The 12,051-nt window shown below is 38.3% G+C and overlaps 2 protein-coding genes and 1 long non-coding RNA gene across 7 annotated transcripts in view; 1 reads left to right on the forward strand and 2 right to left on the reverse strand.

Moving 5' to 3' along the window:
* The first annotated feature begins 1,601 nt into the window (after positions 1-1,601).
* Positions 1,602-9,962, forward strand: fam131c (family with sequence similarity 131 member C). Its single transcript, XM_077579451.1, has 6 exons — positions 1,602-1,751; positions 2,661-2,716; positions 5,902-5,986; positions 7,523-7,735; positions 7,888-7,977; positions 9,587-9,962. Exons 1-6 carry the CDS (start codon positions 1,721-1,723, stop codon positions 9,853-9,855), a joined length of 744 nt encoding a protein of 247 aa, XP_077435577.1. The 5' UTR covers positions 1,602-1,720; the 3' UTR covers positions 9,856-9,962.
* On the reverse strand, positions 1,691-8,433 carry LOC144060192 (uncharacterized). Its single transcript, XR_013295871.1, has 3 exons — positions 7,907-8,433; positions 7,591-7,669; positions 1,691-2,539 (listed from the first exon to the last, which is right to left on the reverse strand). It is a non-coding gene; the product is annotated as an uncharacterized LOC144060192 (long non-coding RNA).
* Positions 9,963-10,574: 612 nt separating the features above from the next.
* Positions 10,575-12,051, reverse strand: part of clcnk (chloride channel K) — a 40,104-nt gene continuing 38,627 nt past the window's right edge. For all 5 annotated transcript variants that reach the window (XM_077575408.1, XM_077575418.1, XM_077575399.1 and 2 more), the window contains 2 exons: positions 11,682-11,768; positions 10,575-11,604 (listed from right to left, as the gene is read on the reverse strand). In XM_077575408.1, the coding sequence (XP_077431534.1) occupies positions 11,566-11,604; positions 11,682-11,768 (126 nt within the window). In that variant the 3' untranslated portion in view covers positions 10,575-11,565. The remainder of the gene's footprint in view (positions 11,605-11,681; positions 11,769-12,051) is intronic.

The following is a 12,051-nucleotide window of genomic DNA, read 5'->3' on the forward strand; positions in this document are numbered from 1 at the left end:
TTAAAGGCAAGAGTGCTTTTTTGCCGAGAGTGATGCAAGCGAAATTGAAGCCAAATAATTGGTATTTCAGTATACTACATATACAGTACGTCAATGCTGCTGCTCGCTTCCTAACTGCAATAACTGCAATTCTGGCCTCCCATGACTGGCTCCCACTTCACTTGAGAGATCATGATCAAATGATTTCATTTGTTTTTCAATTTTTTAAATGGTCTTGTCTCACTTTATCTCTCTGAGCTCCTCCGCCCCTTCCTGCCTGCCTGCCTGGTGTCTCAGGATAGCAGAGCAGACGCTACTGGAGGTACTCATTGCTTCTCTCCTTTCGGACTGAGGCAAACTAAGCTTGCTCGTACCAGTGCCATAATGTGGCTTGTAATTAGTTAGGGGTGTCAAAATTAGTGCATTCATTTTGAGTTAAACTAAAGTTTCTTTAACGCCACAAGTTTTTTTTTTAACGCACAATTAATAACCGCCCCTTAATTTGTATAATCTGTACTGGGGGAATTCAATTTAATAACAATGCATATATTTGTGGAGACTGGGTTCAAGTTGTATTTTACAATTTTAAAAATGTACAGAATTTCACACGTTACTTCATGTTAAAGATTAGATAGCTCTTAATATGAAAAGAAAAATGCACTGAGCTGTCACTGTCTTACAAATGCAATGATGCCATCTAGTGGCAGAAAAGTGACCTCAACACAAATCAATACCACACTCGTTTTTTTTACAGTGCAGTACATCTGTTTCATTTTAACTCAATTTTATAGACTATTATGAAATTACCTTATCAATGATTAAAGGATGCAGCCATATTTCAATCAGTTTAACATTTTTGCCACTTTATCTTAACAAGAGTATAAAAACTTGGACAAAAAAATATTGTACATTTTATTGTACATTTTATTGTACATTTAGACAGATACAAAATTTGCGATTAATTGTGAGTTTAATCAAATCAATACCACACTCGTTTTTTTACAGTGCAGTACATCTGTTTCATTTTAACTCAATTTTATAGACTATTATGAAATTACCTTATCAATGATTAAAGGATGCAGCCATATTTCAATCAGTTTAACATTTTTGCCACTTTATGTTAACAAGAGTATAAAAACTTGGACAAAAAAATATTGTACATTTTATTGTACATTTAGACAGATATAAAATTTGCGATTAATCGTGAGTTAACAAGTGAAGTCATGCAATTAATTACGATAAAAAAATAATAATCGCCTGACACCCCTTGTACTTGTAATGCAAGAAAATTTGAATTAATGAGTTTATTTTTTGTGTAATTCAGTAATCACACTTAACCCATTACAGATCTATAAATTTTCCATGAATTAGTCAAGGTCAAGGATGAGCTGGATGGCGCTTCTTGCAGGTAATGAAATTTAGAAGAAAAAAAATCCTTGTTTATACTGTTTTCCAATCATAATATCATCGTAATATTCCTAGACTGAATTCCCCCCTCCCCACATACTTATGAGAGCAAGAGAAGAATAGAAATAGAGGGGAAGGGAGGGCGGCTTGTTGGCGACGTCAGCAAACATGCATTCATACTTTCTCCCCATTTTCTGCTCACTCACTCACTCACTCACGCGCTCGCTCGCTCTCTTTCCATCTCTTTCTTCCTCCCCGTGAGCCAGCTGCCCTCCCTCGTCATCTTCAAGCCACCATGAGCACCAGATAACCGCCTGCGGGCTTTCCGCACATCATGGGTTGCTGCCTCTGTAAAAGTCACAAAGGTCAGTGTCGAGATGCATGTGTGTCTTGTCGGTGTGTGTGCGCGCACGCGCGTGCGGAAGCACGTCTGAAAGTTGATCCGATCGTTTCATGCCGGCAAGAGTGACTGACACTGCCGGGCACGTCAAGGGCAGACACGTAGCGTCAGACCCTAAGAAAATACCATAAACAAATAAAAATACAATCATGACCTGAATCCATTCAACAAATGAGGAATGTGAAGCACTAATTAATCTACAAATAAAAGAAAAACTTATTCCCGCGCTATGACCACATCATGAGTGTGCGAGTAGCTGTGCTTTTGGAGGATCGGCCGTCGAAAGCGTCTCTCGTCATTTGCATTCTGTGATGTGATGTTTTCATGCAAATGCTCACTCGGGGGCCTTCCGACTTGGAGGAACTTCGGTATGAATGAGATGCTGAAGTGATTGTCAAGGATGGGATTGAACTCGTACACTCACATGCAATATTTTCTGTCGGAATCAGGAGGACGGCAAACACACTGATAAAGTGTGTGTGCACGTATGTCTTTGTTCTTCCACATAGTGTGACTTAAGTAAACGGAAGGGTATCACTCGCCTCCTGTTGCTGTGGCGTTGCCATAGCAACAGCCAATTGTCTTGACGCCACCTCTCAGGGGAAACCCCAAATGTGCGTGTGTGTGTGTCCACTGACCTTTTTAAGGATGTTTATTCTCATTTCCTCTTGTCACTCAATGAGCTTCGCTTACAAAATGAAGTTGGCAAGAAGACCAAGTCCAAGGGATGTCTGGGAAATTGCCTCACTTGACCTTTGGCCGAGATGATGAATAAGAAAGTAGTAGTTAGGAACCCGCTGAGCTTTGTCCTGAAACACACACTTCAGACAACAAATATTCAACACTGGCATTTGTGTGTGCGCTTCATCCACAGAGCTCAACTATCCCCTGACAGTCCTACATGAGGGTCATCCTCCAACCTCCGTCAAGGTGAGTCAACCCCACCTCAGAGGTCAGTTTTTTTCATTATGTATCAGGTAACTGAGATTCCCCAAGTGTATGATGTCCTGAAGCCAGAAAAATGTCCAAGACATTTTAATTCTGCTTAATTCCACCGTGTATGTGCAGTGGATATTAAAAGTCTACACATTTATGTTCAAATGACAGGTTTTTGTGATAAATCAAGATACAAATATTATTAACTCATTTACTGCCATTGACGGCTATAGACGTCAAAAATTCATTTGAACTATTTCTATGAGTTTAACATTTTTCCCACTTTTGTTAACAAGAGTATGAAAACCTAGTTTTTTTTATTGTATTAAAACATACAATTTGTGGATAATCGTGAGTTAACTAGGGAAGTCATGCGATTAATTACGATTAAAAATGGTAATCGCCTGACGCCCCTAATTTTTAATAATCTTTTCTTTTAAAAAAAAGATTATTAAAAATTGGAAAAAAATAATTACAATTATTGTATTTATTTATTTAAAAAGAAGAAAAGATTATTAAAAAAAATAGGGGTGTCAGGTGATTAATTTTTTTTATCGTAATTAATGACTTCACTAGTTAACTCACGATTAATCACATATTTTATATCTGTTCTAAATGTACCCAAAACATTTTTTCTAGGTTTTCATACTCTTTGTTAACAAAAGTGGAAAAAAATGTTAAACTAATAGAAATAGTTCAAATGAATTTATGACGTCTATAGCCGTCAATGGCAGTGAATGAGTTAAACTATTAAATAATATATCATTGGTTTCATGGGACCGTAACACATGTTCCTACATCCCTTTGTCAAATTTCAAGTGAGTTTTTGCAAACTTTTGAACCGAAGGTTGAATTTTTTGGCCTGAAATCCAAATGTTATTTTTACTTAACACTGCTCATCACCAAATGAAAAACATAGCAAGAGTGAAACATGATTGTGGTAGCATCAAACTTTTTTTTTTTTTTCCTAAGATAGAACTGGATCCTGTAAGGAATTACGAACAGTTCCAAATAACAGTCAATGTGAGCACAAAAGGCTCCTGCTCGGAAAAACAAAAATGATCAGAAGGCCTACTTGAACAGCTGAACTGTTCACTGTGGCACTTCAAATGGTGGCAGGTACGTGCTGACTCCTTCAAATGAATTTCAATATGATAATGTTAATTCTGAACACAGCCACATCCACAATTATAAAAAGGTGCGCATACTTGCGCAGCACATTTGATGTATTTTTTTTCCAAGGTATAGGTCACATTAGTGGTGGGAAAAATTATGAAATGATTTATCTTGTATCGTTTTTTTCACAAAAACCTGGCATTTTAATTAGGGGTGTGTAGACTTTTTTTTTTTTTTAATCCACTACCTATACTTATAACAAGTGTGAGGTAAGTGTGAGTTGCAGGCAGGAAGAACGATCTCCGTCTGCTCATGCATCACACTTATAAATCTGCAAAGATGATTCCCATATGTCTTCAAACAGGGTGTGTCCAATTACTTTTGTCCTCAAAGTCTTTATCTGTGAATTCACCGCCCCCCCCCCACCAAAAAAAAAAGCAGGTACCTACTTAATATCGATTTTACGCACACCATTTTGTAAACAGGTTGAAGAGAGTGGAAAAGCGGCCAGAGAAATCAATCCTGTGTCCTTCTCAGTATTGACTGCAGTTACTTTGTTGTGAACGAACAGCACACGCGCAAACGTCATCATCGTGAACTGTTATTCTTATTTTGAATACAACAGTGACACATTGAGGAATGCGTTGTTATGACATATTTGACTTTCAGATGCAATACATCGTTGCTGATTGAGTTTCTGTTTGTTTTTGTTTTTTTTTTTTGGGGGGGGGGGTCATCTTATTTTTTTAAACAATACAACAAAGACAAAAAAAGTCACACAATTCAAGGATAAATTGAATGAGTGCTTTTCAACGCGGATTGCTTTTGTATTTCAAAAAACAAAAATGTCAGTCAAGCACACATTATGTCTTATTTCATCTTTTTATTCTATTGACATTTTTTTTTTTTTGCTGCAATATATTTCCAGATTTGATTTTTTTTTTTATAGAGTTCCTTGAGCCTATTCAGAGTAGTGTAGTATATTTTACGATCGTTTTGGTAATCATCACAGAAATGTTGGATAGATCTGCGCTATGATTGTGGCTAGCCTATCGTGCAGTAAGGCAGCAGTTGCATTGCATTATGGGATTTGTAGTAAAAAAAAAAAGATTTTGGGCCCTATTTTCGTGCCCAGTAGAAGTCTAGTACAAAGTAAAGTCTAACTGTACGCATGGTTGGAGTTTTCTTTCTCTTGGTATTTTTGCTTGACTAGCGCAGAGGAGGGTATTTTCGCAATGCGGTATGGAACGCAGCCGACTCTCGGTCAAATGAAGCGGCTCCCCTTATTTTCTTTAACTCATTCACTGCCATTGACGGCTATAGACGTAAAAAATTCATTCCAACTATTTCTATTAGTTTAACATTGTTCCCACTTTTGTTAACAAGAGTTATGAAAACCTAGAATTGTTTTTATTGCATCAGAACAGATATAAAATTTGTGATTAATCGTGAGTTAACTAGTGAAGTCATGCAATTAATTACGATTACAAATTGTAATTGCCTGATGCCCCTATTTTCTAATAATCTTTTCTTTAAAAAAAAAATACAAAAAAATAATATAAAATAATTATATTATTTAAAAAAGAAAGAAAGAAAATATTATTAAAAATTAGGGGCGTCAAGATTTTAATCGTAATTAATCACATGACTTCACTAGTTAACTCACGATTAATCACAAATTTTATATCTGTTCTAATTGTACAAAAAAATTCTAGGTATTCATACTCTTGTTAACAAAAGTGGGAAAAAAATGTTAAACTAATAGAAATTGTAAAATGAATTTATGACGTCTGTAACCATCAATGGCAGTGAAGGTGTTAAAATCGGGGCAGTTCAGGTGCACACAGTGCTTGACATTGCAGAAATTGACTTGCTGGGTTCGGAGAAATGAAATTGATGTGCGCAAAGCGTGTTTATTCAGGTAAACTGCAAGAGCTAACCTTGCACATGATGTAATCAAGATTTTGAACTGGAAAATTGCATTGCCGGAGATCTTGGTTTTTTCGCAGTTAGAAATGTAAGGAGCCGAAATGTGCATTTGAAGATGTTCTGCTCCTGTGCAGGACGACCAGCCTCCATCAAATGGACAAGCAGCAGATAAAAGCAACCACTACAAAGTTGGCGAGCTGGCCACGTCCTCTCTGTTGGGTGAGATTGCGTGTGCACATTTACAGTGACAACAACAAGCTGAGCTTCACCGCGTATCCATCGCGCGAGGCGGGAAATGATATTAGTAACCATGGGAGCTTAATAATGTTATTTGCCTCCTTGGTGCTGTATTCTATGCATGAAACACTAAAGCTACCCTCATATTGGAAGCGAAGCGGACAAATGAACATTCAAGTATGATGTGCTCGTCGAATAGTCTCAGCTCAGCTGCGTCCCTCTTTTCATCAACATGCGCTTGGGTCTTCAAATAGTTAAACCTGCGGTTATGCATTGGTTCATTGAACTGAATAAATAGTGAATACTGAATATTTATGATTGAATACGGAAGACGATTAGAGCCAGTGAAGTGAGAGAATTTTTAGGGGGGGCAGGATTCTTACTTTATTCTCACTTTGCTATTTTGCAGTGCTAGAGGCACAGAAATGGAAAGCTTTTGCTTCTGCCTACATCCTTTCGTTTGCATATTTATGTATGGAATTTGTTTTTTGTTTGTTTTGTTTTTGACCATGTTGAAATTTTAATTTGCCAATGAACCGAATGCATTTTCATTCATTCATTTTGACTTAAAGTCCTAATTCTTACTTTATTCTCAGAATGTTCACTTTATTCTCGGAATTTTGACTTTAAAGTGTGAATTCTGACTTTAATCTAAGAAATTCTTACTTTATTCTCAGAATTCTCACTTTAATTTCAGAAGGTTAAAGTGAGAATTCTGAGAATAAAGTAAGATTAATTTCAGAAGGTTAAAGTGAGAATTCTGAGAATAAATTGGACTTTAAATCAGAATTCTTACTTCTCAGAATTCCCCCTTAATAGCAAAATTCTGACTTTATTTGCAGAATTCTCACTTTAATCTCAGAATTCTGACTTTAAAGTCAGAATTCTTACTTTCTTCTCAGAATTCTCACCTTAATCACAGAATTCTGACTTTAATCAGAATACTCACTTTAAAGATAGAATTCTTACTTTCTTCTCAGAATTCTCCCTTTAAAGTGAGAATAATAGTAGCACTAATAAAGTCAGAATTATTATTATTTTCACTTTAAAGCGAGAATAATAGTAGCACTTATAAAGTCAGAATTCTGACTTTAAAGTAAGAATTCTGAGATTGAAGTCAGAATTCTGAGAATAAAGTGAGAATTCTCATTTTAAAGTCAGAATTCTGAGAATAAAGTGAGAACTCTCACTTTAAATTCTCACTTTAAAGTCAGAATTCTGAGAATAAAGTCAGAATCCTGCCAACCTTTTTGTTCCCTCTTCACCGGCCCTAATCCCCTTCCGCATATGAATGAACAACTGTGCAGCCAAACAGGGAACACGATGACAGCAATGCCATTAAACTCGCCAACCAATAAAAGTGCTGGAACTCTCGTTTTTAACGAAGGGGTTCTTGTTCTATCAGGGCTTTACCTCACCATAATAATGACGTTTCCTTTCCACATTTATCTCCATCCTTCCTCTGCTTTCACCTCTTTACTTCATTCCCTTTATCAAGATGTATCCTGCCCTATTTAGGTCTGGTGGCCACGATAAAGGAGCACATCACCAAGCCCACGGCCATGGCTCAAGGGCGGGTGGCTCACCTGATTGAGTGGAAAGGCTGGGGAGGCGGCGGCGAGGTCGGGGCGGGCGGCTGGGCTCGAGGAGGCGGAAGCTGGGGCCCTGAGGAAGATCAACAATTTTACTCCCAAATGACAGATGAGATCAAGGAAGCTCGCTTTGCTGCCGGTGAGTCAGAAGAAGGAATTTAATTGAGCAAGGGGGAGAAAAAAAATCCATGTGGACGTTGTTTTTTTTCCCTCCGGCACGTACGATCAATAAAGCTCTTATGGACAATGACTCACATGGGGAAAAAAACATGATAATGTGTTTGTGTGCAGGAGTAGCAGAGCAGTTTGCCTTGGCTGAGGCCGCCATGAATTTTTGGTCCTTGAATGACTGCTTTGAGCAACCGTCGACCAGCTTGCAAGGTTGGTTGTCATTGGCAGGGTCCGTTGACGTTTCTTCTTTCTGTGACGACGATCAAATTCCACTTCACTGCCCCCATCAGAGGTTTCTTCAAGCTCCCTTTTCAACATCTCAGCAATTATTGCGCTCTATTGAGGCAAGAATGACAATACAAAAGCTTTTATGACGTGACATTTTAAATCCATTCAGGCATATGGAATCAACCATAGAAGAATTTCTGCCCATTTATGGTCACAATCTCAGTTGTAATGTATTCTAAGGGTATTTGATGGTCTTAATCTTCCACACCAAAGTCATCTAAGCATGGATGTTTTTTTTCTGTCATGATAAAAGGCGATTTCCACATAGGAACCACAGAGCTATCCAAAACGTTCCTCTTCAAAATTAACCTGGCAATAGCCAGATTGATAATTGTGATTCACTCAGGGAGTGCTGGCAAAGTAGGAAACTGCAAAAAAAAAAAAAAAAAAAGGTTGCACTGAACACATCAGTCAGAATGAGACACACTGACAAACATTAAAAAACAATCAAGGAAAACATATTGCTGGTCGAATCAGACAGAGGTGGCAAATCCAGTTCCAGAAAGTAGAAATCCTGCCACAGTTTGGCTTTAGCCCCAGGTGCTAGCTAGCTAGCTAGCTAGCTAGCTTCATCAGTGCTCGTTTACTTGCTAGGGAGCTAGCTAGCTAGCATAAGAGGCTAAAGCCAAACTGTGGCAGGATTTCTACTTTCTGGAACTGGATTTGCCACCCCTGCATTCTCGATGTGGTTGTTGGCCATGAGAGAAGTGGAAATAATGAGTGCAGTGTCAAAAGTTACATAGAAATTATCAATGGGCTAAGCATAAGCCTACATGGCAGTTCTGAATTAGCATTCTAAATACATGACAAAAAGATTAAACAAATACATTATACTCGAGAAGAATTGGGAATTAATACCCTGGAGAACCCAAGAACCCTTTTCTTCTTTGGAAAATGATGAATTATACATTGAATGACTGCTATAAGTTCACTGAACACCAAAATATATGTTTTTTTCAATTTTAACCCTTGTTTTTTTTTTTTAACCAGCCCAGAGTTGCTAATTTATCAAAATATATATATATAAAACATACTCCTAGGCATTCTGCAACATGATATGAAATAGATTAACAAAAAAAAACACAATTTTACCATCTGATGGTTTGCTGAGAAGATGGTTTTGTTTGGATTGATTTCCAGCTCAACAAAACAGCATGTTGCCAGCCATCTTGTCACCACCACTCTGGCTCATGTAATTGCAATATTCATCCACTAGATGGTCCCATGCAGGGGTCAGAAGTGGCACTCTGGACGTTTGAAGTTAAATTTGTAAAAAAAAAAGAAGGTCTTTGTTATTTGAGTAGCAGAATTTATAGGGGTCAAATTTGACCCCGTGGGTTCTCCAGGGTTTTAATACAACTTCAAGAAGAAATAATAGTATTTAGGTTGAAAAGTTGAAATTGTACACTATGGTGCCTGATTTCTTTAACGGAAACACGTCAGCAGAAAGTAGAGTGGAAAGTCAAATAAGAATTGTCAGTAGGGGTGTTAGACTTACATTTTAACTGCCCCTCTTACCATTCCTTGCTAGGGGCACCGAGGAGTCACCTGATGTCTTGTTTCCTGCTGGATGACGCAAGTGTCGGCGCCCCCGAGTACCTGCACAGCATCCACGCCGAGACGCTTGGCGACAGCCAGCTCAGCGGCCTGGTCGCCCCCAAACCACCATTTGTGGCCGGTGTTAAACCGCAGGAGAAAAATTCTACCAGCGAGGACAAATGCAGTGCAGTCGCCGCCGAGGCTGCGGTGCGACACATAGACAGCAGCTCACTGTCTGAGGATGATGTGTTTTATAATTAAAGCGGAAGTCAACCTTAAACATTTCTTGATAATAATATGTTATATGTGACCTCTCTAGTCTAAACATGATATTCTGATTAATATTACATTTGTGGAATAAGAGCTATGCCGCAAAATCCAGCCATTTTTAGTCATCTTAGGGGGCGGCCATTTTGCCACTTGCTGTCGACTGAAGATGACATCAATGATGCTAATCACAGCTCACCTGTTTTCTGAAGCTGAGTTGTGATTGGTTAATAGGCTACCTGAGACCTGAGCAACATTGATGTCATCTTCAGTTGACAGCGCAAGTGGCAAAATGGCCGCCCCCTAAAATGGATAAAACCTGCTGGATTTTGCTGCTTAACTCATATTCCACTAACACAATATTAACCAGAACACCGCATTTAGACTAGTGGGGCTGCAAAGAACATGTTATTGTCAAGCATTCTCACATTGGATTTCGCATTGGATTTCAATTGCAGCGGTGCCTTGACATAGGAGTGACCCGACGCTTTGTCTTGTGAGCAGAAATTTGAGATATGGTCGCTGTACGGGTGGCAGTGAACTCAACTCAACGAACTTGTTTCTCCCAGAGAGAGACAACACTGTATGTTGAAAACAACCTCATAGATTTGCTTTAGGAAAGCTATGTGGCTGCTATGCTAATGACAAACAATTCAAAATGCCTTAGATGGACTGATGATATAACCATTTAAGGACAAATGGTGTCGCAAAACAATGAGGAGACAATTTAATCCATTATCCTCCGCAATTGAGGAGATGAGACCAGCGCCTTGTACGGTACCTTTTATCCATACTGTATGTCTGTATAACACCGCCCTCAGTTGTCTGAGGTGCACAAGCCAGAAGGAGCAGCACAGTCCATTGAACTGAAGCAGAAAATGTGGCAAAGTGATTTAATGTACAGTATTGAGGATCTGGAGTGCTATTGTTATCATTTTTATTAAAAAAACATGAACATTTTTGTTGATTTTATTGGGAGAATGGAGCCTGTTCTGCATTTTCATTCATTTCTATGTGTTTTGTGTTACAAGCATGGTCACGGAACAAACTACACTCATATCTCAAGGCACCACTGTAATGAATCTGAATTTGAACATGAAAGACAAGTTTAACACCAGCACTCACTGTAAAAAAAAAACAAAAAAACTTGCACTCATGTAAAACATTTGTGAATGGTTGCTTAGCTACATTGCACTTTTCAATTTAGTATACATTAGATATATTTTGTTGTATGTTGAACTTAGAACCAATGGAAAGTACAGTATTGTGTAAATATCTTGGTATAAAAGCATCTGTATGATTTGCTGCTCCTTGCTTGTTTTTGATCCATTTGGTCCGTCACACAATGAGAACTCGCACGGGTTTTCTTTGTGTGACACGAAATCGAGTTGACGTGAAACTGCAGAGAAGAAACCGTACGTGCATAAAGCCAATCATGTGTTTGAGCTCTGACAGTGCAAACAGCCAAGACGTTGTAATTATGTACATACTCATTATTTAGTCACAATTATTAAAATGTATTGGCAATGGAGAAGGTCAGGCACTTTGCAAGCATATAGCAGTTCTTCCACATAAACACATTGGGGAATTTAAAATGGACCAATTAGTGCACTCTTTCCTTTTCTGATGGTTCTAATTAGACGCAAGTTTAATGTAGATTAGTGAAAAGGTCAGGCACGCGTGGCTGCTTCTCGTCAGGGCGCCTCAGATTTCTTTGGCCAAGTCTTCTAAAATTCTCCTCATCTGGAGGACAAAACACACACGTGTCTTCTTCCGCATGGCAAGGGGACAAAATGAGCCCGACAGCGCAGCCGAGTTACCTCTGACCATGTGACCCGCCCAAGCAGCCTCCCTCTGTCGGTGACAAACACAGTCTGACCTCCAACAAGGCTCAGGATGCTGAAAGCCTGAAATAAAGGATTTCCTGAATTACAGTAGTTTCCTGCAATCAATCAAATTCACGATTGGAAAAGAACACCTGGGCTCTATTTTTATGAAACAAATCAATAAAATAAACATATGTTGGTTGACTTGGTTCATTGTGGGAATGCTGAAGCACTTATGTTGTTTTCTAACCTTTATTACTGATTATTATAATAATTATTATATCATTTTATTCTCCTCACTTTTTCACAGAGAAACAACTCCCACATAATACTTCCCGATTTCAAATTTCAACTTGCTTCAAAA

This window comes from Vanacampus margaritifer, chromosome 1 (genome assembly GCF_051991255.1).
Source record: "Vanacampus margaritifer isolate UIUO_Vmar chromosome 1, RoL_Vmar_1.0, whole genome shotgun sequence".
NCBI lineage: Eukaryota > Metazoa > Chordata > Actinopteri > Syngnathiformes > Syngnathidae > Vanacampus > Vanacampus margaritifer.